Source organism: Somniosus microcephalus, chromosome 11 (genome assembly GCF_052327205.1).
Source record: "Somniosus microcephalus isolate GS21.2 chromosome 11, FLI_Smic_1.0, whole genome shotgun sequence".
In the NCBI taxonomy this organism is placed as follows: Eukaryota; Metazoa; Chordata; class Chondrichthyes; order Squaliformes; family Somniosidae; genus Somniosus; species Somniosus microcephalus.
Window position 1 is genome coordinate 235,852,295 of NC_140997.1, and position 27,351 is coordinate 235,879,645.

At 52.2% G+C, this 27,351-nt stretch overlaps 1 protein-coding gene across 4 annotated transcripts in view; it reads left to right on the plus strand.

The window, feature by feature from the left end:
* Positions 1 to 26,691, plus strand: part of lamb2l (laminin, beta 2-like) — a 401,500-nt gene extending 374,809 nt beyond the window's left edge. For 3 of the 4 annotated variants that reach the window (XM_086002162.1, XM_086002163.1, XM_086002164.1), the window contains 4 exons: positions 9,752 to 9,893; positions 21,109 to 21,285; positions 22,462 to 22,621; positions 23,196 to 26,691. In XM_086002162.1, coding sequence (XP_085858288.1) covers positions 9,752 to 9,893; positions 21,109 to 21,285; positions 22,462 to 22,621; positions 23,196 to 23,332 — 616 coding nt within the window. In that variant the 3' untranslated portion in view covers positions 23,333 to 26,691. Of the gene's footprint in view, positions 1 to 9,751; positions 9,894 to 21,108; positions 21,286 to 22,461; positions 22,622 to 23,195 lie in introns of those variants that run through there. The other variant, XR_015080088.1, reaches the window with a different exon arrangement.
* Positions 26,692 to 27,351: the final 660 nt, after the last annotated feature.

Here is a 27,351-nt window from a genome sequence, read left to right on the forward strand (position 1 = left end):
CAGGGTTCCTGCTCCTGATCACTGTTAAGTGAGCCCCGGGTTAGAGAGAGGGGAAATCAGCCAGGGTTCCTGCTCCTGATCACTGCCTAGTGACCGCTGGGTTAGGGAGAGGGGAAATTGTTAGATCCGTGTATCTTGATGTTGTGTCCTTCAATAATTAGACAAGAGACTGCAGGGAACGATCAACAGGTGTTTACTGAATGAGGGTTACTCTAGAACTAAATATACAGATCCCTACTCAGGGTTTATATACAGGTGTGGTCACTGCCGGTACTACAGTATACAGGAGCTGTAAAAAGTAGTTCTCCCCTTTGTTAAGTATGTGTATTGTATTGAACAATTAACACAAAGACTTAAACGTATAACTCAAACAGGTCTTTACTGGTTGGAGGTAGGGACTATACTGAATACAAGATTACTGCACAGTGCTTATATACCGGTGTGTTCACCCCCGGTATTACGTCTACAGCAGCCTGAGAAAGTAGTACATCTCTTAAGGTGGAACAGGCTTAAGCTCTCTTAAGGTGGAACAGGTTACATACACAACACTCCTCCCTTCTTAGCTTTATAGTCATCCCCCCCATTTAACATAACGTAATAACATATATACATACATAACTTCATGTTTAACGTAACATATCACAGATTCAGTCTCTGCGGAAAACAGTTCACAGATTCAATCTCTACGAACAGTTGCAACATACTCTTAGTGGGAACAGTTTACAGGTTCAGTCTCTGTGGGAACAGTTCGTAAATTCAGTCTCTGATCTTAATTCGTTCCAGACAGCATCTTTTCGTAGTGTTCGGCCGGAGGTAGTAGAAGTAACAATATTTTAAACAATTATTATTTTCGGCCTCTTCTTTTTCTTTTCTGCCTTTTTACAACTCTTGTCGTTCCCATCTTCTCGGCGGACAGCTGTAATGCTACCAACTCTCTATGTTCTTTAGACCTTAAGTGCTTCCTCCGGATTTCAGCACTTTGGGAGTTTCCATCACAATTTGGGCATACCACATCCTCGTAGTATTCACTATCACTCAACAGGTCGAGAGGCCCTTCTACTTCTTCCTTACCCAACTGGACGCTATCCGACTGCTGTTCCTTCTCTATCTCTCTTACTTCCCGTAGTAGAGCCACCTTCTTCCGATGTTCCGTAGACTTTTGGTGCTCCTCCATGATTTCTGCACTTTGGGGGTCGAAGTTACAAGCTGGGCAGGACAGGACATCGTAATATTCGGAGTCGTCCGACAGGTCATGGTAATATTCGGTGTCGTCCTGAGCTAGGCCAGCGAGAGGGTCGTCTATTTCCTCCATACCCAGCTGGACGTTAGCCAGCTCTTGTTCCAAATCCAGACATCTTTCCTGAAGAGACTTCTTCATGTGTACCTCTGCATCCAGCTTTTTCTGGGCTTTCAGCAAGTCGTTTACTAGTGACCTCATTTGTGATTTTAATACTTCAACTTCCTTTGGAGATTGATTGCTCGGACTATGCAGTCCCTCTACCGGAGCAGCTGTTTCAGCGGTCTGTTGTTCTACATTGACGTGAGTCAGCGTACTTTTGGCATCCAATGGCTGCTCTGTTGCAGTCGTTTCAGTCTGTGTCGTCACATCAGCCATCTCAATGACTTTTGAGAGCTCCGAACCCTTTTCCTTTGAAGATCGCAGCTCGTGTTCAAGTTTTTCCCATTTCAGAGTCTTGTCCCTCAGCATATGAAGGAGTTGGCTGACCGTTAACTCTTCTGACACCAGATTATGGCACGCACCTTCAGAACCTGAATCAGCTTTGATTCGTTCGGCCTCCTCGCGCAGATGGTTGGTGTGCTCCTGCTCCATTTTCTCCATCAGTTGCTTCTGTTGCCTTTCCAGATTCTCCCACTCTGTAACAAAGAACTTTTTTATTTCATTCATCTCTTGCTCAAAACGGCGAATCATTTGTTCTAATTGCTGTTGTAGTTTGAAATGGAGTTGAGTTCGAGCCCAGTGTCCCTCAAAAATGTGCATATCAGTAGACTTGACAGACTCAGAATTCTCTGTTAAACTATGTTGTTGTTGCTCAGTGGAATTCTGTGCTGAAACTTTGTCTTTTGCACATGGGTTGGTCTTACCATCATCAGTTCTAGAGTCTGGGCTGATTATCTGCACCGAGTTCTCACTCTTTATGGCTTTTAGCGAATGCCAGTCCATATTTATGTTTCTAAACCACTCCCGGCCTAGTAGTGGTGGACCTCCCTCCGGTAGCACATATAAGTCCATTATTTGACTTCCTTCGCCCTTGTTGGCCACTGCAACCTTTATTGTCCCGATGGGGTACACTCTCTGCCCCGTGTAGGTTGTCAATATAATCTCCGTATCCTGTAGGGGAATATGTTGGAATAACCTTCTGTAATCTTTCTTATTCATGACCGACAATGCCGATCCAGTGTCCAATTCCATTTTTACTTGGACTCCTTCTATCTGAAGAGTAACCCAAATTGTCTGGAGGTCTGCACCCTTACCAACGTTGAGTACCCTTAAGCTAGCCAGTTCAATACTGCTTGCGTCTGAATCGGACTCCTGTTCGGCCACCTTGTGTACCTTTGCGTATTTCCCTTGCGGTGACTTCTTGTTGCTGGTCTTCTTCCCTGACCTGCATACTCTAGCTATATGTCCAAGCCTACCACAAGTTCTACATTCTTGGTTTTTAAACCAACACTGGTTCTGATCATGCGTTGTCTTTCCACAACGATAACATTTGCCAGAACTCACACCCAATTTGTGTGCACTGAGCTCCGGTGACCGTAGCTGCATTACTGCCGTGCCTCTCGCTGCGGCTTCGTGTGCTGCTGCCATAGTGACCGCCTTCTCAAGCGTCAGCTCATTCTCCTCGAGCAGTCGCTTTTGTGTATCCTGTTTAAATAAACCACACACAAATTTGTCTCGTAGTGCATCTGTCAGTCCCGTTCGAAACTGGCAATATTTCACTAATTTACGCAATTCCAGCAAATATTCAGCATTGCTTTCATGCTGTAGCTGCCTTCTGTCGTAAAATTTAAATCGTTCCGCTAGCATCAGCGGCGTGGGGTTTAGATGATCTTTCAGGACAGTAACAATCTCATCGAACGTCTTATCCGCCGATTCATCTGGTGATAACAGGTGTTTCAATTGCCCGTATGTCTTCGCACCCATTAAATTTAATAATGTTAGTGCTTTATCAGCCTCACGAATTTTATTGGCCTTACAATAATTTTTAACTCGTTCAACATATATGGCCCAATCTTCGATGTCACTATCAAAGTTGCTAATATTCCCGTGTTTAGGCATTGTAGTACTTTATCAGATTTGCAATTTCTCAGATTTTTTTTTTTACTGCTATCCAAGATGGCGGCTTCCCGCTCTTGCCGTCGTCCTCCGCCCACAAAATGGCGGTTTTCCCGCGCTTGGCAGTCTTCACCCGTCCCCCGACGCCGTCTCCCTTCAGCCCCGAGTGCGGCCCTTATCTTCGCCGCGATCGATGGCCCGCGCTGTGCACCGCGGCTCTCGCACCTTCAGTGTCTGCCGACGCTGCGCCTTTCAGCCCGAGTGCGGCCCTTATCAGGGATTTCGATCGATGGCCCGGCTGCGCCTCGCACTTGAAAGCGGCCCGGCCCTTATCAGTGCTTGCGATCGATGGCCCGGCTGCGCCCCTCACTTGAAAGCAGCCCGGCCCTTATCTGCCGATCGCTATCGCCCGTACCTCTCTCTTCCCCAGTCCTGTCTTCTACTCCGGTTCACAAGCTGATGGAGGCTTCAGGGTCCTAATGCCTGTCGCATCCAGTGGGGTGGTGAGTGGTGAGGTTTGAAACCTCTCTTCAACCGCCGTGGAATAACTGCCGCAGGGTAAGAACCTGACTCGTCGCCAGTGTTAAGTATGTGTATTGTATTGAACAATTAACACAAAGACCTAAACGTATAACTCAAACAGGTCTTTACTGGTTGGAGGTAGGGACTATACTGAATACAAGATTACTGCACAGTGCTTATATACCGGTGTGTTCACCCCCGGTATTACGTCTACAGCAGCCTGAGAAAGTAGTACATCTCTTAAGGTGGAACAGGCTTAAGCTCTCTTAAGGTGGAACAGGTTACATACACAACACCCTTAAAGGTGCATACATTACAATTCCTCCCCTTTTAGATTAACAGTACCATAACACTCATTTAACAATTAAATATCAAACAAATTACAACAAACACTTTTAACATGCAACATTAACTGAAAATAGTCTATTTATAAATTCAGTCTTTGGGGAGGCTTCCTGATCCTTTCTGGATAGCGCCTTTCCCGAGTGTCTTGCTCTTGGTGCGGAGGCGATTCTGGCCCCCTGTCGTCGGTTGGTTTATCCGCTTCCGATGCTACTGTTTCTGGGGTAGATGCTACCTGTACGTCGGGTTCATCACCAGGTACGTATGGGCGAGACATGGGGTTGACTCGTTCCTGTGACTCTAGGATCTGGTCAACATGGCGTCTCACAATGTTCTCCCCAACATCCACTGTGTACATTAGTGGCCCCTGCCGTGTGCATATCGTTCCTGGTTGCCATTTCTCTGTTCGGTAGTCGCGGGCCAAGACTGGTTGCCCTACATTGAAGCTCCTTGTCGGCTTCTCATTGATGTGCTGGAATTGCTTATTCTCAACATCTCTTCGTACATTTGGTCTGAGCAAATCCAGACGAGATCTCAACCTTCAGTTAAAGAACATCATGGCCGGGGTCTGGTTGGTGACTGCATGTGTCGCATTTCTGTAGGCTAACAGGAAATTGTCCACCTTATGTTGCAGTGGAATGTCGTCATCGCACATGGCCTTTACTGCTTTTTTAAAGGTTTGTACGAACCTCTCAGCCAATCCATTTGTGGCTGGATGATACGGGGCGGATGTGTAATGCCTTACCCCATTCCTTTTCATAAATCTTCGAAACTCTTCGGACACAAACTGTGGTCCGTTATCAGAGCAAATCTGCTCTGGCAAGCCGTTCCTGGCAAAAATGGTCCGTAGGACTGCAATAGTTTTCTCCGTGGTGGTGGAGGACATTTTGATCACCTCAGGCCATTTCGAGTGCGCATCCACGGCTATTAAAAACATTGAGTCCATGAATGGACCAGCAAAATCAATATGCACCCGTTGCCATGGAGATGAGGGCCACTCCCATGGGTGTAGAGGGGCATGTGGTGGTGCATTTTGGACCTTCTGGCATCCTGAGCAGCTCTTTGTCAGGTCCTCGATTTGCTGATCGATCCCCGGCCACCACACATAAGCCCTAGCAAGGCTTTTCATTTTCACCCCTCCCAGATGACCTTCGTGAAGCTCATTGAGCACTCTCTCCCTTAACTTGGGTGGAATTACCACTCGGGATCCACACATCAAGGTCCCCTGGCATACTGACAGCTGTTCTCTTCTGGATGAGAATGCTGGCAACAGTGAGTCGCCATGTGCTGGCCATCCCTTCACCGTCAAATCATATACCCGAGACAGTGTCGGGTCATTTCGGGTCTCCTTCTCCATACCAGCGTTAGTTACTGGCAAGCATTCAATTATAGTCGAATGAAATATTTCGACAGGATCCACTGCTGGTGCTTCCTCCGCAGTAGGCAGGGGCAGGCGTGATAGCCCGTCAGCGTTTCCATGCTGTTTCGTGCCCTTATACTCGATTTCATATTGGTGCGCCCCTAGAAAAAGGGACCATCTTTGTAGCCATTGCGCAGTCATCACCGGAACGCCCTTCTTTGGATTAAAGATGGAGACAAGTGGTTGGTGGTCAGTCAGCAAGGTGAACTTCTGCCCGTGCAGATAGTGATTGAACTTTTTCACTCCCCACACTAGGCTGAGGGCCTCCCTGTCAATCTGGGCGTAGTTACGCTCGGCTGAGGTTAGTGACCGAGACGCAAAGGCTACTGGCCTCTCTGAGCCGTCGAGGAACTTGTGTGACAGCACCGCTCCAATGCCATAGGGTGATGCGTCACACGCCAACCGAATTGGTAGTGCTGGGTTGAAATGAGCGAACACCTCTTTTGATGTGATCAATGCTTTGCTCTTCTGGAAAGCTCGTTTACATTCGTCACTCCACTTCCATGGTACCCCCGTTTGCAGTAGGGTGTTCAGTGGGTGTAGTACGGTAGACAAATTCGGCAAGAACTTATGGTAGTAGTTCACCAGCCCGAGGAACGACCTCAGTTGTGACACATTTTCCGGTGCTGGAGCCTTGACTACTGCCTCAATCTTTTCAGGGGACTTATGTAACCCCTCTTTATCAATAACGTGGCCACAATACGAGATCTGCTTCTGGAAAAACTTGCATTTGTGGCGATTAGCTCGTTGCCCATATTCCTTCAATCTAGTGAGCACCTGCTCCAGGTTGGCGAGGTGATCACTGTCATTTTCGACCATGACCAGGCTGTCATCCAAATAACACTGGGTCCCTGGAATCCCTTGCAGGACTTGATCCATTGCCCTTTGCCAAATAGCCGGAGCTGATGCTACCCCGAACACCAGCCGGTTGTATTGGTAGAGACCTTTATGAGTGTTGATCGTGAGGTACTGTTTCGAGGCTTCTTCTACCTCCATTTGCAGGTACGCCTGGGCCAGATCAATCTTAGTGAAGCGTTTCCCTCCAGATAGCGAGGCGAAAATATCTTCAATCCGCAGAAGCGGATATTGTACAGTGTGAAGGACTGGGTTCACTGTCACCTTAAAGTCCCCACAGATGCGAACCTTCTTTGGTTCCCCAGGCATATTACTCAACGACCTCTTCATTACAGGAACGATGGGTGTAGCCCACTCGCTCCAGTCCACTTTGGACAGTGCTCCTGAACGTTCAAAACCTTCCAGCTCTGCTTCGACGGCTGGGCGGATCGCATAAGGTACCGGTCTGGCCTTAAAAAACTTTGGGCTTGCATTTTCCTCTATTTTGATCATCGCTGTTATGCCTTTTAGTGTTCCGAGTTCCTGCTGGAACACTTCTTGTGCGTCAGTTAGCATTTTTGACAGTCGTCCAGGTGTGACGTCATCATCCTTTTTGGCATCTAGTCAGTGCTTGTATGGAATGCCAATCTAGCTGTATCTTCCGGATCCATTCACGTCCTAGTAGTGGTGGTCCTCCATCTGGCAATACATATAGGTCAATTTTTGGTGTTTCCTTGCCGTTATTTATAACGTTCAGCCTTATTTTTCCTTTGGGGTAGACTTTTTGCCCCGTGTACGTCTTCAAGACAATCTTTGTATCTCTCAAGGGTATATGTGAGAATAGCCGCTTGTAGTCCCTTTGGTTTATGACTGTTAGGGCTGATCCTGTGTCCAATTCCATTTTCACTTGGACTCCTGCTATCTTGAGCGTGACCCAGATAGTTTGGTGATTCTCCATTTTGATCACATTATGTAGTTTCAGACAACCCAGCTCCTTGCTTCCGGAGTCTGTATCACTTTTCTGTTCGTCTGAACTACTCTCCGTCACCTTATGTACCTTCTTGTACTTCTCCTGTGGAGATTTCTTGCTGCTGGTTTTCTTTCCCGACCTGCAGACTCATGCTATGTGTCCTACTTTTCCACACTGTCTGCACACTTTGTCCTTGAACCAGCAATCATTATGGTCGTGTGTTGTTCTGCCGCAGCGATAGCACTTCACTGTTCCGTATGACATTTCATTTGTGCCATATTCTTGCGGTCTCTGTTGTATCTCTGCCGCGCCCCGTGCTGCTGCTTCGTGTGATACTGCAATGCTGAAAGCCTTGTCCAGCGTAAGATCCTTTTCTGATAGAAGCCATTTCTGGGTTCCTTCACTTTGAAGCCCACACACTAACTTGTCCCTTAAAGTATCTGCCAGTCCCGTTCCAAACTGGCAGTGTTTCGATAGCTTGCGCAGTTCCGTTAAATACTCAGCATTACTTTCATCTTTATGCTGGTTCCTTTTGTGAAACTTAAATCTTTCTGCTATCAGCAGCGGTGTGGGGTTTAAGTGGTCCTGTAGGATTGACACTATGTTTTCAAAATCCTTTTCTACTGGCTTCTCTGGGGTTACTAGGTTTCGTCGTAAGCCATACGTTTTTGCACCCATTGAACTCAACAATACCAGCGCTTTCTTGTCATCTGGCACTTCATTCGCCTTGCAGTATACTTCTATGCGCTCGACATATGTCGTCCAATCTTCGACTTCATTGTCGAACGCTGTGATACTGCCACTCTTCGGCATTTTTGGGTGTGGTTAGACTGGCTTAAAATGGCGTCTCCCGCGCTTTCCTTTCTTCCCCGCTGCAGCTTAAAATGGCGTCTCCGGCTTTCCTTTCTTCCCCGCTGACGTTGCTCGGCCCTTGAACACCGGCTGCGCTCTGCGCGTTTTCCTGCGCGCCTCTCTTCCTCCGTTGACGCTGCTCGGCCCTTTAACACTGGCTGCGCTCTGCTCTCTCTCGCCTCTCTCCCCCGTTGACGCCACTCGGTCCTGAACACCGGCTGTGCCCTGTGCGCTCTACCCTCTCTCTCTCCCCCGTCGACGCTGCTTGGCCTTTTTCTGTGCCGTCGGTCGGCTCTAGCCGCCGCTGTCCGGGAAGGGTCTGCGCAGTACCTGTTGCCAGCCTGTTTCGCTGGACCACCGTGACTGGAAAGCCAAGCCTGGCTCTCGACAGCCTCCCCTGCGATGCTCAAATCTCCGCTGGATGACTGGGGGGTTTCCCATGGTCGACGCCCGTGCTTCTGGACTCGGCCTTCTTCCACTGTTCTCCAGGAGTGAATCCCTGGGAGGTGATGCAGAGTTGCAGGTAGGTTCGAATCTGCTCGTCGCCAATGTTAGATCCGTGTATCTTGATGTTGTGCCCTTCAATAATTAGACAAGAGACTGCAGGGAACGATCAACAGGTGTTTACTGAATGAGGGTTACTCTAGAAATAAATGTACAGATCCCTAATCAGGGTTTATATACAGGTGTGGTCACTGCCGGTACTACAGTATACAGGAGCTGTAAAAAGTAGTTCTCCCCTTAAAGGTACATACATTACAGAAATCAGCCAGGGTTCCTGCTCCTGATCACTGTCCAGTGACCCCTGGGTTAGAGAGAGGGGGAAATCAGTCAGGGTTCCTGCTCCTGATCACTGCCCGGGGACCCCTGGGTTAGAGAGAGAGGGGAATCAGCCAGGCTTCCTGCTCCTGATCACTGCCCAGTGACCCCTGGGTTACTGAGAGAGGGGAATCAGCCAGGGTTCCTGCTCCTGATCACTGTCCAGTGACCCCCTGGGTTACTGAGAGAGGGAGAATCAGCCAGGGTACCTGCTCCTGATCACTGTCCAGTGACCCCTGGGTTAGAGAGAGGGGAATCAGCCAGGGTTCCTGCTCCTGATCACTGTTAAGTGAGCCCTGGGTTAGAGAGAGGGGAATCAGCCAGGGTTCCTGCTCCTGATCACTGCCCAGTGACCCCTGGGTTAGAGAGAGGGGAAATCAGCCAGGGTTCCTGCTCCTGATCACTGCCCGGGGACCCCTGGGTTAGAGAGAGGGGGGAATCAGCCAGGCTTCCTGCTCCTGATCACTGCCCAGTGACCCCTGGGTTAGAGAGAGTGGAATCAGCCAGGGTTCCTGCTCCTGATCACTGCCCAGTGACCCCTGGGTTAGAGAGAGGGGAAATCAGCTATCCATCGCCTCGATCCAGAGCACCGTCCACTGACTGCGCTTGGAGCTGTGTCCGTCTCTGGAGGGAGAGGAGATTCGGGGGTTTGTGTGTTTTTCCCACAGTATCTAATTACCTTCTCGTGTTTTTGCAGGAAAAGAGCCACAGAGGCGAAAGCTAATGCAACTGAGGCAAAGATCGGTGTCGAGGCTGCAAAGTCCAAGTTGAATTTAGCTGAGAAATCGCTGGAAAAAGCCAAAAATAACACTTCTGATGCTGAGGATTCCATCAGTAAGGTATTAGCTCTTCCGATCCAGGGGACTGGGCTGCGGCAGTGTGGTGTTTCTGTTACTGGACTAATAATCCAGGGAACGTGAGTTCAAAACCCACAACAGGGACTTAGAGAATTTGAATCTGGAAATAAAAAGCTGGGATCAGTAAAAGTGACCTTGAAGCTGTCGGATTGTCGTAAAAACCCAACGGGTTCACTGAAGTCCTTTAGGGAAGGAAACCTGCCGTCCTCACCCGATCTGGGCCTGTAGGTGACTCCAGTCCCACACCAATGTCTGAAGTGGCCGAGCGATCCACTCCATTGCATCAAAACAGGGTAACTAGGGATGGGCAATAAATGCCAGTCTTACCAACAATGCCTGCATCCCGAGAATGAATAGAATTAAAATTAACAGTGAAGAGCTTGAGGGTTTAACTGGTGGACTATCACATGTAGCTAGAAGTTACCGCACGGAGACAGAAACTGTGTCAACATTCAAGCTTGGATTGGAGAGGTGGGTGAAGGACGATGGACTGAAGGGAGATGGGAACAGGGCGATAAATGTGATTTGAACTATCTGCTGGTGTGGAGGGTGAAGCTGACACGGACTCGATGGGCTGAATGACCTGTCTCCGTGTTGGAACTTCCATGTTTATCTTCTGAATTATTGTTGAACAACCTCCCCAATTTATTTTAGTTATTACCTCTTCTTTTAAAGTTCTGTTGCTGGCTCCTGGTCATTTCCCCATGGTGTTCCTGGCTCTCTGATCGTGGTCAACGTTATCATTCTGTGCTCACCGTTCCCCGGGGTGTGATAACTTCCATTTCCTGTACATTTTCCGGGTCATGAATGAAATCCAGATCAAGATGAGCGTTGCCTCATGAGGTTTCTATGGCGCACTGGGTCAAGAAGCAGTCATTCTCTACATCGACCAACTCTGGCTCTAAACCACTCGGGATTAAATATTGGGAAGACTGAAGTCATTGTCTTCGGTCCCCACTGTAGTGTATGTACCTTTAAGAGGAACTATGTTTTTGAAGCCCCTGTATACTGTAGTACCAGTAGTGACCACTCGGGTATATAAGCCTGTGTAGTGTCTTGTGTTGTTAGTTCACTTCCAGACTTTGTTCAGTAAACACTTGTTAAATTAACTCCTGCATTCCATGTCTCCATTAACACACGGATCTAACAGTGGCGACGAGTTAGAAACGAACTTACCGGCAATTCGGCAGCACCTCAAGGGGATCGATTCCTCAGACGAAGGTTGAAGCCAGAAGAAAAAATAAATAAATAAATAAATAACTCGAAGAAACTCGAAAACAAGGGCCAGGCTTGGTCTCCAATCTGTGGTTTCCCCAGCTAAACGGGCTGGTGGCAGGTAGTGCACTGATCCTTCCTGGGCTGCGGCGGGCTAGAGCTCGATCGGGTGGCTCTGCAACGGGGCCGGGCAGCGAGTCGGGAAGCAGAAGCAAAGAGAGAGAGAGGGTGGAGCACTCAGGGCGCGGCCGGTGCTGCAAAGCAGGTCGGCGTTCGGACCGAGCAGAGGGAGGGGAAAGTCCCAGAGGGTCCGCTCCACGACGGGAATGGTTCTCCAAGTAATGGAGAAACTATTGAAGCGATATATAATAAAGAAAATAGAAATACCGCGAAAAGCTGCAGGTCGCAACGGGAACCGCGGAGAACAGTGTTGGCAGCAGCGGCAGCGGTGGGAAAGCGTGGGAGGCGCCATCCTAACTCGGCGGGGAAGAAAGAAAAGCGCGGGAAGCGCCATTTTAGATTTTCAAGATGCCGAAGACTGGCAATATTACTGCTTTCGATAGTGATATAGAAGATTGGACCACATATGTGGAAAGAGTGGAGGTATATTGCAAGGCGAATGAAGTAGCGGATGATAAAAAGGCATCGGTACTTCTAAATCTGATGGGCGCAAGGACATACGGGCTGTTATGAAACTTGATCACTCCAGCCAAACCGATGGACAAGAATTTTAAGGAGATTGTTGATACCTTACAGGAGCACTTAAACCCAACACCGCTGCTGATAGCGGAACGATTCAAATTCTTCAGGAGGAATCAGCACAAGAATGAAAGTAACGCTGATTACCTCACCAAATTACGAAAGCTGTCAAAGCACTGCCAATTCGGGGCAGGATTGACAGATTCTCTACGAGACAAATTCGTCTGCGGTCTCCTAAGCGAAGGAACACAGAAAAGACTACTTTCTGAGAAAGATTTGACACTGGACAAGGCTTTCAGTGTGGCTGTATCATACGAAGCAGCAGCAAGAGGAGCTGCAGAGATACAGCAAAAGCCACAGGACTTCGGCACCCATGAAATGACACGGGGTTTTGAGAGATGTTATCGCTGCGGCAGATCAACCCATGACCAGAAGGACTGCTGGTTCAAGGACAAAGCATGCAGGCAATGCGGAAAGATGGGACACATTGCACGTGTATGCAGATCTGGAAAGAAATCCGCTGACAGTAAAAAGATCAATAAGGAAAAGTACAGAAAGGTACAAATGATGACGGACAGTAGCTCCGAAGACCAGAAGAGCAATAGCGACTCCGGAAACAAGAGACTAAGCTGTCTCAAATTACATAATGTAATTGCCAAAGAAGATTACCAGACCATTTGGGTTACCCTCACGATAGCGGGGTCCCCAGTCAAAATGGAGCTAGATACAGGATCAGCTCTGACCGTCATGAGTCGATGGGATTACGAGCGGCTATTTCCGCATATACCTTTGAAAGACACATCCATTGTCTTGAAGACATATACGGGGAAGAAAGTATACCCCAGAGGGAAAATAAGGGTGCCTGTTGTATACAACGGCAAGGAAATACAGAAGTTGTATTTATACGTTCTGCAAGATGGTGGTCCGCCGTTGTTAGGACGTGAATGGATCAGAAAGATACGTTTAGACTGGCACTCCATTCAGGCACTGACGGTGACCAGTAAGAAAAAAAACGATGATGACGTCATACCTGGACGATTAAAAGAAATCTTGGCTAACGCCAAAGAAGTGTTTCAACAGGAACTAGGAACCCTGAAAGGCGCCACCGCCTCAATAAAAGTGGAAGATGTGGCAATTCCCAAGTTTTTTAAAGCAAGGCCGGTGCCATACGCAATTCGTCCAGCCGTCGAGGCAGAGCTGGAGAATTTGGAAAAAGCAGGCGTGTTATCCAAGGTAGATTGGAGCGAGTGGGCAACACCCATCGTCCCGGTCATGAAGAAAACGTTGAATAATGATAAATCTGAAGAACAGAGAAAAGTTCGCATCTGTGGGGACTTCAAGGTGACTGTAAACCCGGTTCTTCACACGGTACAGTATCCTCTTCCGAGGATAGAAGATATTTTCGCCTCACTATCCGGAGGGAAACGTTTCACCAAAATTGACTTAGCACAGGCATATCTACAGATGGAGGTTGAGGAGGCCTCTAAAAAGTATCTCACGATAAACACACACAAAGGCCTGTACCAGTACAATCGACTGGTTTTCGGAGTGGCATCAGCTCCGGCTATCTGGCAAAGAGCTATGGAGCAAGTCCTGCAAGGGATTCCGGGGATTCAATGCTACCTAGACGACATCCTTGTAACAGGAGAAAACGACAACGAGCACCTTGCCAACTTGGAGCAGGTGCTCACGAGGCTGAGAGAATGGGGCCTACGAGCAAATCGCCCCAAATGCGAATTTTTCCAGAAACAAATATATTGTGGCCATGTCATTAACGAAGAAGGGTTGCATAAGTCACCTGAAAAAATTGAAGCGGTCGTAAAGGCCCCAGCGCCTGAAAATGTCTCACAATTAAGGTCGTTCCTGGGATTAGTAAATTACTATCATAAATTTTTACCAAACTTGTCGACGGTTCTGCACCCGCTTAACGCACTGCTACAAACGGGAGTAGTTTGGAAATGGAGCAAAGACTGTAAACGTGCCTTCCATAAATGCAAAGGCTTGATCACGTCCAGGGAAGCGTTGGCTCATTACAACCCATCACTGCCAATCAGACTGGCGTGCGATGCATCCCCTTACGGCGTGGGAGCGGTATTATCGCATAGATTCCCTGATGGCTCGGAGCAGCCGATAGCTTTTGCGTCATGCTCATTGAACTCAGCTGAGCGTAACTATGCCCAGGTCGACAGGGAGGCACTCAGCCTGGTGTGGGGGGTGAAGAAATTCAACCATTACCTACGCGGACAAAAGTTTACCTTGTTGACTGACCATCAACCCCTCGTCTCCATATTCAACCCTAAAAAGGGCGTTCCCATTATGACAGCGCAAAGGCTACAGAGGTGGTCCCTTTTCCTAGGGGCACACCAATATGACATAGAGTACAAAGGAACAAAACAGCATGGGAATGCTGACGGGTTATCGCGCCTACCGTTGCCAACGGTGGAAGAGGCGCCTACAGTGGACCAGGTGGAGATATTCCACTCGATCATAGTGGAATGTCTACCGGTGACAAATTCTGCCATTGAAAAGGAAACGCGAAATGACCCGACTCTCTCACGAGTCTACGATTTAAGGTGAAGGGATGGCCAGCACATGGCGAACCACTGTTGCCAGCATTCTCGCAAAGAAGAGAACAGCTGTCAGTGTGCCGAGGAACCTTGATGTGTGGATCCAGAGTGGTGATTCCACCCAGACTCAAGGATAGAGTGCTAAAGGAGCTTCACGAGGGGCATCTGGGTGGAGTGAAAATGAAGAACTTAGCCAGAGCGTTTGTGTGGTGGCCAGGTATCGATGGAGACATCGAAGAAATGACCAAGAGCTGTCTAGGATGCCAGAAGGTCCAAACCGCCCCACCACAAACCCCTCTACATCCATGGGAGTGGCCCTCATCTCCATGGCAAAGGGTACATATCGACTTTGCTGGTCCATTTATGGACTCAATGTTCTTAATCGCGGTGGATGCACACTCCAAATGGTCGGAGGTAATAAAGATGTCCTCCACCACCACGGAAAAAACCATCACAGTATTAAGGGCCATATTCGCCAGGAATGGGCTGCCTGAACAGATCTGTTCTGATAATGGACTGCAGTTTGTATCCGAAGAATTCAGGAAGTTCTTAAAAAACAATGGGTTAAGCACTACACGTCCGCCCCATACCATCCCGCCACCAATGGATTGGCTGAAATGTTTGTCCAGACCTTCAAGAAGGCCATAAAGGCCATGGGTAATGAAGACATAAATCTACAACATAAAGTAGATAACTTCTTGTTTGCGTACAGGAATGCAACACATGTGGTTACAAACCAAACCCCCGCCATGATGTTTTTCAATAGAAGACTAAGATGCCGGCTGGATTTGGTCAAGCCAAACGTCAGAAGGGACGTAGAGAACCGGCAATTTCAAAGCATGAATGAAAGGCCAACTAGAACCTTCCAGATAGGTCAACCAGTTTTGGCCCGGGACTACCGTACCGAGAAATGGCAGCCTGGAACTATTTGCACACAACTAGGACCGCTGATGTATACCGTGGACATTGAAGAAAGCATAATAAGGCGCCATGCTGACCAGATCATAGAGTCATCCGAAAAAGGACAACCTACACCACAACTCTATACGCCTAGTGATGAAGCAGAGATACCCATAGTATCTACCTCCGATCCGGTGATACTGGAACCAGATGAACCCAACACTGGCATTGAAGCCGAATCAACCTTGCCAAAAGAACCTACTACACCACCGAGGCGTTATCCGGACCGAGTCAGGAAGCCTCCAGAGAGACTGAATTTGTAATTGATTAACTTCAGCAAATGTGTATATTATTGTTCTTGTAAAAATGTTATTTAATGATTACTTAAAATGTTATGTACTATTTATCTAAAAAGGGAGGAATTGTAATGTATGTACCTTTAAGAGGAACTATGTTTTTGAAGCCCCTGTATACTGTAGTACCAGTAGTGACCACTCGGGTATATAAGCCTGTGTAGCGTCTTGTGTTGTTAGTTCACCTCCAGACTTTGTTCAGTAAACACTTGTTAAATCAACTCCTGCATTCCGTGTCTCCATTAACACACGGATCTAACACCCACCACAAACTCCATTCCCTAGCCACCGACTCCATTCCTCTCCCTGGCCACTGCCTGTGGCTGAACGAGATTGTTCACAACCTTGGTATCCCGGTTTACCCTGAGCTCAGATTCCGACCTCATATCTGCGGCATCACCATGACCGTCTATTTCCACCTCTGTGACATCGCCATCTCCGGCCCTGCCTCATCCCATCTGCCGCTGAAACCCTCATCCCTGCCTTTGTTACCTCCAGACTCGAGTCTTCCAACGCACTCCTGGCCGGCCTCTCACCTTGCGCCCTCCGTAAACCTCAGCTCATCCAAAACTCTGCTCTCCTTGTTTTCAAATCCCTCCATGTCCTCGCCCCTGCCTATCTCTGTAACCTCCTCCGGCCCTACAACCCCCCGAGATCTCTGCACTCCTCCAATTCTGGCCTCTTGAGCATCCCTGATTTTAATCGCTCCACCATTGGCGGCCGTGCCTTCAGCTGCCTGGGCCCTAAACTCTAGAATTCCCTCCCTAAACCTCTCCACCTCTCTCTCTCGTCCTTTAAGATGCTCCAAAAAACCTACCTCACCTCTCCTAATATCTCATGTGGCTCGGTGTTGTCGGAGTCTACGTACTCCTAGCAAAAAATACTGAACTCGGAGAGGTTCAACAGAAAAGGTTTAATTGTTGAGGCTGCATGCTGAACACAAAATGGAGTCAGAGACAACACAAAGTACGACTGCCTTTCATCAGTGCACAGCTTTGACTGCTCCTCCCCCGCTCTGGGCTTAACTAAGTTGCAGATCGAGTTTCTTAAAGGTGTGATCCTTCTTAAAGGCATGACGCCTGATTTATAGTCTATGGACCGGAAAGCGGATTGTGTCCGTTCTGTGATCGGTACGCCACACAGCTCCCCCCAGAATCCGCTAGTAGGGAGTGTACGAACCGGCGTGGCGGCTTGATGGCACAGCCGGAACGGCTCTTAGCGGTTGGTGTCGGGAGCGGGGCGATCGGACGCGTCGGGCTCTTAGGCGGCCTGCCCTGCGGTGGGGGTTGGCCCACTTGAACGGGTTCGTCGGGCTCTAGGTGCGCCAGCTTGAGCCGGTCGACCAACACCTTGTCAGTTCTGCCACCCACTTCGAGGAGGAAGAACTTGTTCCCCATCTGGAGTACCTTGTAGGGTCCGTCGTATGGGGGCCGTAGAGGTCCTCGATGGGCGTCATGGCGCACGAAAACAAATTTGGCCATGTGCAGGCTAGGTGGTACGCGGGTTGCTGGTTCGCCGTGCCGGCCGGTGGGTACCGGAGCGAACTGTTGTGCTCGGTTGGCGAAAGCACGGCGTTGCTGGTCAGCCGACCAGGGGGTCGTGGCGGTGGGCAGGAACTCTCCGGGTACACGCAGCAGCTGGCCGTACACGAGTTCCGCCGCCGAGACTTGCAGATCTTCCTTGACCGTGGAGCGTAGGCTGAGTAGCACCCACGGGAGGCGGTCGATCCAAGCCTCGTCCTCGAGGCTGGCGCGGAGGGATGCCTTCATGGACCTGTGGAATCGCTCGCACAGTCCGTTGGCTTGGGGGTGGTAAGCCGTGGTGCGGTGGACGGCCACCCCGAGGTTTCGGGCGATGGCGGCTCACAGATCAGAGGTGAACTGCGGGCCTCTATCCGACGTCATGTCGGAGGGGACGCCGAACCGAGCGACCCAGGTACCGATGAACGCCCTCGCGATGTCGGCGGTGGTGCTGGACGTCAGTGGAATGGCCTTGGGCCAGCGGGTGGTACGGTTCACGATTGTCAGCAGGTGTGTGTGACCTTGTGATGGCGGCAGGGGGCCGACGAGGTCGATGTGGACGTGGTCAAACCTTCTTTCTGGCACGGTGAACTCCTCGAGTGGGGCTTTGACGTGCTGGTGGATTTTGGCACGCTGGCAAGCTATGCAGGATCTGGTCCAGACGCGCACATCTTTGCGCAGGCCGCGCCAGACAAATCGGTTGGCCACCAGTCTAATGGACGCGCGGGTGCCGGGGTGTGAGAGGCCGTAGACGATGTCGAACACCCGTTTTCGCCAGGACGCCAGGACTACGGGGCGGGGTTGCGCCAAGGAGGTGTCGCATTTGACTGTGACGGTGGACGGGCCGCAGGTGACGTCGGTCAGTCGCAGCCCTGGGAGGGTTGTGGGCGCGGAGAGCAGATCGGGGTCGGTGCGTTGCTCCGCTGCCAGTTGAGCATAGTCCACTGCCAGGTGGGCGCCGTGGACGGCGGGGCGGGATAGGCAGTCGGCCACCACGTTGTCTCGACCGGAGACGTGCCGGATGTCCGTGGTGAATTCGGACACCGCGGCGAGCTGGCGTTGTTGCCTGGCTGACCACGGGTCCGCAGATTTCGCCATCGCGAATGTCAGGGATTTGTGGTCGACAAACGCGGTGAAGGGGCGGCCCTCCAGAAGAAATCTAAAATGGCGGACTGCCAGGTACAGTGCGAGGAGCTCGCGGTCAAAGGCGCTGTATTTGGCCTCCGGGGGGCGCAGTTGGCGGCTGAAAAAGGCCAGCGGTTGCCAGGCCCTGTTGACCCACTGTTCGTACACGGCGCCAACCGCGTGGTCGGAGTCGTCCGTGGTGAGGGCCGCCCTGGCGTTGGGCTGTGGGTGAGCGAGCATGGTGGCGTCGGCGAGCGCCTTTTTGGTCGAGTCGAAAGCGGTCAACATGTCCGCCAACCACTCGATCGCCATTCTGTCTTTCTTACCCCGGAGGGCTTCGTATAGGGGCCGCATGAGGGAGGCCGCTCCGGGAATGAAGCGGTTGTAAAAGTTGATCATCCCCAATAACTCCTGGAGGCCTTTGATGGTGGTAGGCCGGGGGAACTGCTGGATGGCTTGCACCTTGGCGGGCAGGGGAATGGCTCCGTCCTGCGTGATGTGGTGGCTGAGGAATTCGATCCTGCTGAGGCCGAATTGGCACTTGGCTGGGCTGATGATGAGCCCGTTCTCACTGAGCCGCTGGAACAGGGTGCGGAGGTGCTCGATGTGTTCCTGCTTGGAGGAACTAGCTACCAGGATGTCATCCAGGTAGACAAAGAGGAACTTCAGGTCCTGGAGGACCGAGTCCATGAGCCGCTGGAAGGCCTGGGCCGCGTTTTTGAGGCCGAAGGGCATTCGGAGGAACTCGAATAGCCCAAAAGGGGTGATTATGGCCGTCTTGGGAACGTCCGTGGGGTGGACTGGCACCTGATGGTAACCGCGCACCAGGTCGACTTTGGAGAAGACTGAGCGGCCGGCCAGTCTAGCCGAGAAGTCTTGAATGTGCGGTATGGGGTACCGATCCGGCATGGTGGCATCGTTTAGGCGCCGGTAGTCCCCGCAGGGGCGCCATCCCCCGTCGGGTTTGGTGACGATGTGGAGTGGGGAGGCCCAGGGGCTGTTGGAGCGGCGGATGATGCTGAGCTGTTCCATTGTGGCGAACTCGGCCCGCGCGATCTCCAGCTTGGCCGGGTCCAGCCTGCGGGCGTGGGCATACACCGGTGGGCCTGTGGTGGGGATGAAGTGTTCTACCCCGTGCTTAGCAACCTTCGCAGAGAAGGTCGGGTTGGTGAGGGCTGGGAACTCAGCCAGGAGTGCTGAGTAGTCGTCCGTTGAGCGGGCGCGGCACTGCCACGCCATTTCGGCGGGTTGGGGGGGGCCATGGCGCCCGGGATAGGTGACATGGTGTTCATGTTCACGAGGCGGCGCCGAGGCATGTCGCCCAACAGGCCGTGGGCGCACAGGAAATCCGCACCGAGGAGCGGGGAGAGCACCTTGGCGGTGATAAACTCCCAGTGGTAGTGGCGGCCTGCGAGGTCGATGGTGACGGTGCGGGTGCCATACGTCCGGATGTCGGTGCCGTTGGCGGCAGCCAGCACAGGGCCGCGGCCGTCTCGCTGGATCTCGAGGGCGGACGCGGGGATGATGCTGCGCTGCGCGCCCGTGTTGCATAGGGAACGGCGTCCGGAGGCACTGTCCATAACGTACAGCAGCGCGCCTGCTTGCCCCACGGCCATCGTGTAGGCCGGTGTGGGGGCGGTTGGAAACGTGCAGGGATGGCTGCAGCGGCGTGCCCGTGTGCCGAACCGGGTATGGAAGTAGCAGTAGCCCTGGGTCGGAGGGCTTGGGGGACGTGGGGGCCTGGGGGGCCTCGTGGCCGAGCTGTGTGGCCGCGCGATAGAGGGTGGAGCGCGCGCCGACGCTGCGGAGGCCAGGTCGGGGGTGACGGCGTGGTTGGAGCTGGCGGACAGGAGCTTATCGGCTTCGTCGGCCAGGGCCTCGAGGTCCGTGAGGCTGGACGCCACGATCGCCGGGCGGATGCTGGGAGGTAGTTGGCGGATAAAGAGCGTGCAGAAGAGGGAGCCGGGCAGTTTCTCGTCGGTCAGAGCAAGCATGTGTGACAGCAAGTCTGACGGCGTGGAGTCACCGAGGCCCGGGAGGTCGAAGAGGTGGCAGTTGCGCAAGAATTGGGAGGCTGTGAATTTTTTAATGAGTGCGGCCTTGAGATGTGCGTACTTGCCTTCCTCCGGAGGGTTTTGTAGTGTTGTCCAGACTTTCGTGATTGTGGAGCTGCCCAGGGAGGCGAGGTGGTAGTCGTACATCGTTGCGTCGGCGGTGATGCCGCGGAGTCGTAATTGCGATTCGGCTTGAAGGAACCAGGCGGTGGCCAGGTTCTCCCAGAACTCCGGCAGCTTCACAGAAACTGCGTTTGTGTCAGCCATGGTTACGCTTAGGAGTCGTCCTGGGCGTCGGGGTCACCAATGTAGGAGTCTACGTACTCCTAGCAAAAAATACTGAACTCGGAGAGGTTCAACAGAAAAGGTTTAATTGTTGAGGCTGCATGCTGAACACAAAATGGAGTCAGAGACAACACAAAGTACGACTGCCTTTCATCAGTGCACAGCTTTGACTGCTCCTCCCCCGCTCTGGGCTTAACTAAGTTGCAGATCGAGTTTCTTAAAGGTGTGATCCTTCTTAAAGGCATGACGCCTGATTTATAGTCTACGGACCGGAAAGCGGATTGTGTCTGTTCCGTGATCGGTACGCCACAGTGTCAAATTTTGTTTATAACGTTCCTCTGAAGCGCCTCGAGATGTTTTTTACATTAAAGGCGCTGTATAAATGCAAATTGTTGTTGAAGATTGAGTGTACGGTATCATCGCAGGGAGTGTTGTTTGTAATAATACAGTTCATTCTCCCCGTGTGTGTGTTTTTGTAGGTGAACGAGCTGCTGAATGTCATTGAGAGTCAACTGATGGAAGCGATGGACCGATTCACGAACCTCTCCACCGGAGTCCAGGATTTGGAAAATAAAACCATCGCCAACAGGAAGATGGCGCGAGAGGTGGCGAGTCTGGCCAAAGCCATCCAGAACAGGACGGACCAACTGCAGAATGTGAGTCCATCGACTGCTCCGACTCCCCATCAATGTTTGCCACCAGGGGAAGGGGGGTTCGTGCTCAGCTTCCAGCCCATTCTGAGTGGGGCACAGGCGGGCGATTGACCAACGACACGCACCCCCCTCTCCCGCCGATTGCCAGGGTACGCCTGCCCTGGTACAGAGGAGCATGTACAAAGAGGACGATACACCATGCCAACAAGTCGCGTGTCCCCTCATTATCCCCATGGCGATGGTGGACACGGGGAACTCCCACGTGGTACTGGGTCTGCCATAGTTGTACTGAGTGGGAAAAGATTCAAGAATTAAAAGTGCGGCCTTCCACCACCCCCCCTCCCCCCCCCCCATAAAGGTGCGCAATTGGACGCCAGCACACCCTGCAGGTGCTCACCCTCTGGAGCCCAAGGTCCACGGCAGATATTGTCCTGTCTCCCATCTCCCACCCCCCTCCCTGGGTGCACTGCAACCTCACCCAAGTGGCTGGTGCATGTCAGCAGGCCATTCGACTGTGGGAAGCCTCACAGCCGAGCCCAATCCTGCTCTCACCCTGTGTCTGCACAGGCCATTTCCAGCAGGGTCCCGGGACAGTGATTAGGAACCAGAGGCTCAGGTTGATTTGTCTCACTCGCTCCGGGCTTCCAGGCTTACGGAAGCCCCGCCCCCAGCCCCGCCTCCACCCCCCAGCCCCGCCTCCACCCCCAGCCCCACCTCCACCCCCAGCCCCGCCCCACCCCCCAGCCCCACCCCCGCCCCGACCCCACCCCCAGCACTGCCCCACCCCCGCCCCCACCCCCAGCCCCGCCCCAGCACCGCCCCACCCCAGCCCCGCCCCCCCACCCCCAGCCCCACCCCCGCCCCCAGCCCCGACCCCACCCCCAGCACCGCCCCCACCCCCGCCCCCACCCCCAGCCCCGCCCCCAGCACCGCCCCACCCCCAGCCGTGCCTCCGCCCCCAGCCCCGCCCCCCCCAGCCCCACCCCCACCCCCAGCCCCACCCCCAGCCCCGCCCCCCACCCCAGCCCCAGCCCCGTCCCCACCCACGACAGCTAGCTCAGTCCACGCAGATTGATCTGGGCACTTCCCAACTTCGCGAGACTCTGTTACACTCGCTGAGTCACCGGATTTGATATTTGCAGTGAGATTTTCTCTTCCGCCTTTTTCTTGTATGTGCAGCACGACATGAAGAAAGTGGAGCGGCTTTACGAGGAGCTGAGAGACAAAGTGGGCTTGCTGGGTAATGGCACCGAGAAGGGGAACGAAAGAGTGAAGAAAATCAAAGAGGAGGCGGAGAAACTGCGAATCCGGGCGACCAACAGCCTGGCGAGGCTGAACGGTATGGAGTGGGGTTATCAGCAACAACAACTGCATTTATAGAGCGCCTTTAACAGATTAAACACCCCGAGGTGCTTCACAGGAGCGTAAATCAGACACAAATGTGACACCGAGCCACAGAAGGAGATATTAGGGACAGGAAAGATCTGGGTTTTAAGGAGCGTTTTAAAGGAGGAGAGAGAGGCGGAGAGGTTTAGGGAGGGAATTCTGGAGCTTAGGGCCCAGGCAGCTGAAGGCACGGCCGCCAATGGTTGGAGTGATGGAAATCGGGGAATGCGCAAGAGGCCAGAATTAGAGGAGCACAGAGATCGCGGAGTGTTGTAGGGCTGAGGAATCTGATGTTTCAGTTTCTTTGCGGAGTGGCTTGGTCAGTTTCTTCCAGCCCTGCAACATCCGCGTAAATGGGCTGCTGCATTTCTTCCATTACAACAGTGACTACACTTCAAAAGCACTTCATTGGCTGTGAAGCACTTTGGGATGTCCTGAGGTGGTGGAAGGCGCTATAGAAATGTGATATCATTCTTCTTCCAAGGTCTTTGAATTAATAATTGCAATCTCTCTTTTCCCTTTAATAGCTTTGGAAAAGAAATTTGAAAAAAATGAAAGAGTAATGACGGGGAAGTTAGACATGCTGCAGGGATTGGAGAGGAACGTAACAGATCTGCTGGAACACATCCGGGAGAGGTCGCAGTACTACGGCTCTTGCTCGTAACGGAGAGTGCGTCAGTCAGTGAATTCTCTCTCTCTCTCTCTCTCTCTCTCTCTGTTCCAGCTCCTGTGCTTGACTTTATATTTGGCAGCTGCCCATGATTCGTGATTGTGGTGTGTTTAGTTTTATTCCCCGCTCTGCGTTCTTGAATTTATTGACTGGGGCGTCGCTGGACTCCCCCCACTGCCACCCCCTGACCAATGTCCCCTCTAATTTGTTTTTGGGGGTGGGTGATCCCTTTAAGTGGCTGCGCGGCCCATTCACATTTCAGCGCATGCCAATGAGCGGCCTGGGCAGGACCTCCAGCCCACGGCCGCGCTGCTTAACGGGAACGCTGACCCTAGAGAAAGTGCGCATCAGTCAGCTATTGGACTGTGGAGAGCATCAACCCCCCCCCCGCCCCCTGCATGTTTATAGTTTGTTCCTTTGAAGCTTGCAGCTTAAAACTTTATAATTTCCCTCCCAGACAGGAATGTGTGGGCTCTGTGTTTTACTATTTGTTGTGTCTGTTGCACATTCGGTTTATCTGCTGTAATATTCTAAGCTGTACTTTGATGCTGTTGTTTACGGGGCGGCGGGGGTTCAGTGTTCCTTTCAAAGCGTCAAGCTCTGCCTGAAAATGTTGAATCACTTTGGGGGGAATTTTAGCAATGGGGACGCGTTGGGGGCGGGACTGCTGCTTGTCGGGTTTCAGTCCCGTCCCCAACGACGTCCGGCCAACCCACGCTATTTTCTCTTGATTGACCTTGTTAACTCTGTCCTGCGGGCTTAGCCGGCCAATTAAGGGAAAGCTGGTGACAGACGACGTCAGCGTATGACGTTTCATCTGTCAAACATTTTTGACAGATGAATTGTCATCGTGACAGCTTTGAGAAGCTCTGTTTGACAATCTCTGTTCTTTGGTGAGTTCTTGTACTCAAGGCTCACCAAACCTCTTTCCTGAGCAGAAATCAGGTGGTTGTTGCATCGGAGAATGCAGCAGCCATTCTGTCATCTCTGCCGTGGAGATGAGGAGCCTCCGGATCCCCGACGGTTAAAGCCTGCAGGAAGAAACAAAGGTAAGGAAACTTTTTCTAACACTTTTCATTCACCTCCCATATTTACCTCTCCACACTTGCACCCATCACTCACCTCCACAGCGCACTTTTCGAACCCCCTGACCCCCGCAGACCCAACTGCTCGCCTCGCTGACCCTGGCGGGGTTTCCCGACGCCGGGAAGCCCGCACTTGTGTTGGAACAATGCGGATAAGCCTCTTAACTGCCTGTTAACAGGCAGTGAAGTGGCTGTAATCCCCTTCCCGCCTCGAGGAGACGGGTCCCAGCAGCGCGAGTCGGGGACCTACCTCCTGGGAAAATGGCACGCAGGCGGGTTGGGGGCGGGTTGGGGGCGGGTTCGGTTCCCGCTCCCAGTTTCTGCCATTTTCTCGGCAGTTCCGCCTCCAAACCCGCCTCCCCAGGGCTGGAAAAACTCCCCCCTTTGTCTTTCCTCTTCCATTTCTGGGGCTATTTTCTCCAGTTCAGCCCCTTCCCCCAACTCTTCCCGCCCTCCCCGCTATCCTGCTCTCCTGTCCCGAAGCCCCCTGCCTGCGGACTGTCAACGAGTGTGCATCAGTGGATCACAAGTGTGCAAGGGCCCCCTTCCCCTCCCCCCACCCTGGCGGGAACAGAATGGGATTGCCCTTCCTCGCAGGTTTTCCAGCTCTCTCCTCTTTCGCTGGGATAACGTCCCGTGGGCACCGACACCCCTCCTGGCCGTTTATCGTGGGTGAGATTGGCCTCTTGAGCAGTGGGAGGATATTCGATTGTGGAGGGCGTCACAGCGGCCGGGTCCCAATCAGCCCCCAGCGCAGCTCCCCCCACCCACACACACACAACCAGTTTCACTGGACAGTCAAGGGGAGTGGGAACCCAGCATTGGTACTGAGGCCAACTGTCGCAGCCGCCTAAGATCAGCTGATAGAGCAGGGGATGGAGACGGAGCCTTGGGCCGGCCTGGTCTGTGTGGTTCGGTTCCACACTGGACAGTGTGGTTGCTCAATCAGCTTCCCTTCCTCTGTTTGTGAAGATGCTCCGGGCCTGTCAGGCACTTCCCACTGTGTCACAGAGAGGGGATGGGAGGGGACGTCCGATGGTACTGAGTCCCATCACCCGTGTGTTGTTCCGTCCCTGGGGCCACCCAAATTTATTACCTTTTCAATCCACCTAATTGCAGAGCACAGAATAAGCGGTATAACTCCTCACTAATTAGTGCAGAAACCGTCAGTCAGGTATTGTTGGAGCTGCCTAAAGATATGTCGAATTGTTTGTGCTGCCCGTCCATCAACAACAACAACCTGCATTTATATAGCGCCTTTAACGTAGTAAAACGTCCCAAGGCGCGTCACAGGAGCGATTATCAAACAATATTTGACACCGAGCCACAAAAGGAGAAATTAGGGCAGATGACCAAAAGCTTGGTCAAAGAGGTAGATTTTAAGGAGCATCTTAAAGGAAGAAAGAAAGAAAGACTTGCATTTATATAGTGCCTTTCACGACCACCGAAGTACTTTGTGAAGTGGAGTCACTTTTGTAATGTGGGAAACGTGACAGCCAATTTGCGCACAGCAAGCTCCCACAAACAGCAATGTGAAAATGACCAGATCATCTGTTTTTGTTATGTTGATTGAGGGAGAGTTATTGGCCCCAGGACACCGGGGAGAACTCCCCTACTCTTCTTTGAAATAGTGCCATGGGACCTGAGAGAGCAGACGGGGCCTCAGTTTAATATCTCATGTGAAAGACGGCACCTCCGGCAGTGCAGCACTCCCTCAGCATTGCACTGGCCTAGATTTATGTGCGCAAGTCCCTGGAGTGGGGCTGCATAAAAACCCACAACCTTCTGACTCAGAGGCAAGTGTGCTACCCACTGAGCCACAGCTGACAAGAGAGAGAGGCAGAGAGGTTTAGGGAGGGAATTCCAGAGCTTAGGGCCCAGGCAGCTGAAGGCACGGCCGTCAATGGTGGAGCGATGGAAATCAGGGATACGCAAGAGGCCAGAATTGGAGGAGCACAGATATCTCGAGGGGGTGGGGTGGTGGTGGTAGAGGAGAATACAGAGATAGGGAGAGGGCGAGGCCATGGAGGGATTTGAAAACAAGGATGTGAATTTTTAAATTATGGCGTTGCTGGACCGGGAGCCAATGTAGGTCAGTGAGCACAGGGGGTGATGGGCGAACGGGACTGGGTGTGAGTTAGGACACGGGGCAGTGAGCACAGGGGGTGATGGGCGAACGGGACTGGGTGTGAGTTAGGACACGGGACAGTGAGCACAGGGGGTGATGGGTGAACGGGACTGGGTGTGAGTTAGGACACGGGGCAGTGAGCACAGGGGGTGATGGGTGAACGGGACTGGGTGTGAGTTAGGACACGGGGCAGTGAGCACAGGGGGTGATGGGTGAACGGGACTGGGTGTGAGTTAGGACACGGGGCAGTGAGCACAGGGGGTGATGGGTGAACGGGACTGGGTGTGAGCTAGGACACGGGGCAGTGAGCACAGCGGGTGATGGGTGAACGGGACTGGGTGTGAGTTAGGACACGGGGCAGTGAGCACAGGGGGTGATGGGTGAACGGGACTGGGTGTGAGTTAGGACACGGGGCAGTGAGCACAGGGGGTGATGGGTGAACGGGACTGGGTGTGAGTTAGGACACGGGGCAGTGAGCACGGGGCGATGGGTGAACGGGACTGGGTGTGAGTTAGGACACGGGGCAGTGAGCACAGGGGGCGATGGGTGAACGGGACTGGGTGTGAGTTAGGACACGGGGCAGTGAGCACAGGGGGTGATGGGTGAACCGGACTGGGTGTGAGTTAGGACACGGGGCAGTGAGCAGAGGGGGTGATGGGTGAACGGGACTGGGTGTGAGTTAGGACACGGGGCAGTGAGCACGGGGTGATGGGTGAACGGGACTCGGTGTGAGTTAGGACACGGGGCAGTGAGCACGGGGTGATGGGTGAACGGGACTGGGTGTGAGTTAGGACACGGGG